General features: G+C 42.7%; 1 protein-coding gene across 1 annotated transcript; it reads left to right on the forward strand.

The window, feature by feature from the left end:
- The first annotated feature begins 1137 nt into the window (after window positions 1-1137).
- LOC107009767 lies at window positions 1138-1575 on the forward strand. Its single transcript, XM_015209107.1, has one exon. It carries the CDS (start codon window positions 1138-1140, stop codon window positions 1573-1575), a length of 438 nt encoding a protein of 145 aa, XP_015064593.1.
- Window positions 1576-1803: the final 228 nt, after the last annotated feature.

Consider the following 1803-nt stretch of genomic DNA (forward strand, 5'->3'; position numbering starts at 1 on the left):
ACTAACCCCATACAATATCTACTTTTAGGTTCAGGCACAGGTGGACATTAAAGCTTACAGTACAACTTTGCAGCTATCCGGAGGTGGAACTTTCATCCGGATTTGGTAGGCCCTCATGCTTTCGAGGATGTCTACTATTATTTTCTAGCTTAGATGTAGGCTTTAGCTAGTGGAGCATGTTCCACTAGTGTTTCATTTCCACTTTCATTTCAGACTTTGTATTGGTGTCGTTTTGGCAAAAATACGTTTAATGCAATTATGAACTATTTCTTTAATTTGATAATCTTAATATTAGATGGTTGATTGTGAACGTTTATGAGTTTAAGTAGAATTACTTACATGAATGTTAAGTAACAAAAAATTCAAATTTTCCACTAAAATTAACCTAGATGAAGAAACAATGACGTATGTAGGCTTGTATGCGACCTCTGAGAGGTCAACGACGCCGGTCTCGTCTGGGGTCTAGATTCCGGTCATGACTTAGTTTGTATCTGAGTTCTAGCTTAAATTTCGAGGATAATAAGTTCACATTAACCACATTGAGTTGTTTCTAAGTCATGGTAGTGAAGTGAACCACTATCTTGAATTAAATATTGAATGATGCGTAGGAAAATTTCCCTTCTTCAGATCTTATCGTTCCTTTTCCTAATGTATGATTTCTTGGTGTTATGAGCGTGTTAAACATCAATTCTTATTGTTTTTCAGAGAACGAATACTAGGAGGAATGTTTGTTAGAGGAGAGGAGGAGCAGCTGTTGGGCACAATCAGGTTCCACAGGAGGCTCCAGCTGAAGGAATGTCTATGACAGTTAACCCAACTGGGTTGACTGATGCCAAGGTGCGGGCATCTTTGGCCCAGATGGCACACACAATCATTATCCAAGCCCAGGACATGACTGACCAAGTCAACCGGCAGAATGTTCAAAAGGAGAACCCACTGGTTCGTAGCATGGCTGACAGGCTACGAGACTTCACGAGGATGAATCCTCCTATTTTCACATTATCAAAGACTTCAGAAGATCCCCAGGAGTTTGTGGACAAGGTACATAAGATTTTGGTGGCCATGGGGGCCACAGATACAAAGAAAGCTGAGCTGGCTTTTTATCAGCTTAAGGATGTTGCACATACATGATGCAAGATGTGGAAGGATAGACAAGCGTTGGGCGGAGTTTTGGTCACTTGGGAGTTGTTTAAGACAACCTTCCTGCAGAGATTCTTCCTCAGGGAGATGAGGGAGGACAAGGTTGAGGAGTTTATCAACCTTAAACAGGGATCAATGACAGTCAAGGAGTATTCTGTGAAGTTTGTTAAACTATCCAGGTATGTTACTTCCCTTATATCTAACATCAGGGATGAGATGAGTAGGTCTCTCACAGGAATCACCGGAGATCTGGAGAAGAAGTGTGGTTCTTTGATGCTCCACGATAACATGGACCTCTTTAGGTTGATGGTGCATGTCCAGCAGGTGGAGGAAAGCTGGAAGAAGAGGCGTATCCATGATACTAGGAGGCCTAAGCCTCATGATCAGGAAATTCCTAGCAATGGAGGAAATAGAAACAATGTTGGCGTCCGTTAGCAGCCCATATTCAAAAAGGGGCAACAGAGTTTAGGGAACTCTAATTTTCAGAGGAGTACAACACCTAGAGAAGGCAGAACCGAGCCCAAGAAGGGCAATGGAGGTGATATACAGCGTCCCAGAAAGAACTGCGCTAAGTGTGGAAGTGCTCATAGTGGAGAGTGCAGACATGGTACTAATGCCTGTTTCGGGCTTGGTAAGAGCGGGAACATGGTTAAGGACTACCCA

This window comes from Solanum pennellii, chromosome 2, assembly GCF_001406875.1.
Source record: "Solanum pennellii chromosome 2, SPENNV200".
Lineage (NCBI taxonomy): Eukaryota > Viridiplantae > Streptophyta > Magnoliopsida > Solanales > Solanaceae > Solanum > Solanum pennellii.

Coding starts and splice junctions, on each gene's coding strand:
- LOC107009767 (XM_015209107.1), top strand. CDS start 1,138: ATGTGGAAGGATAGACAAGCGTTGGGCGGAGTTTTGGTCACTTGGGAG.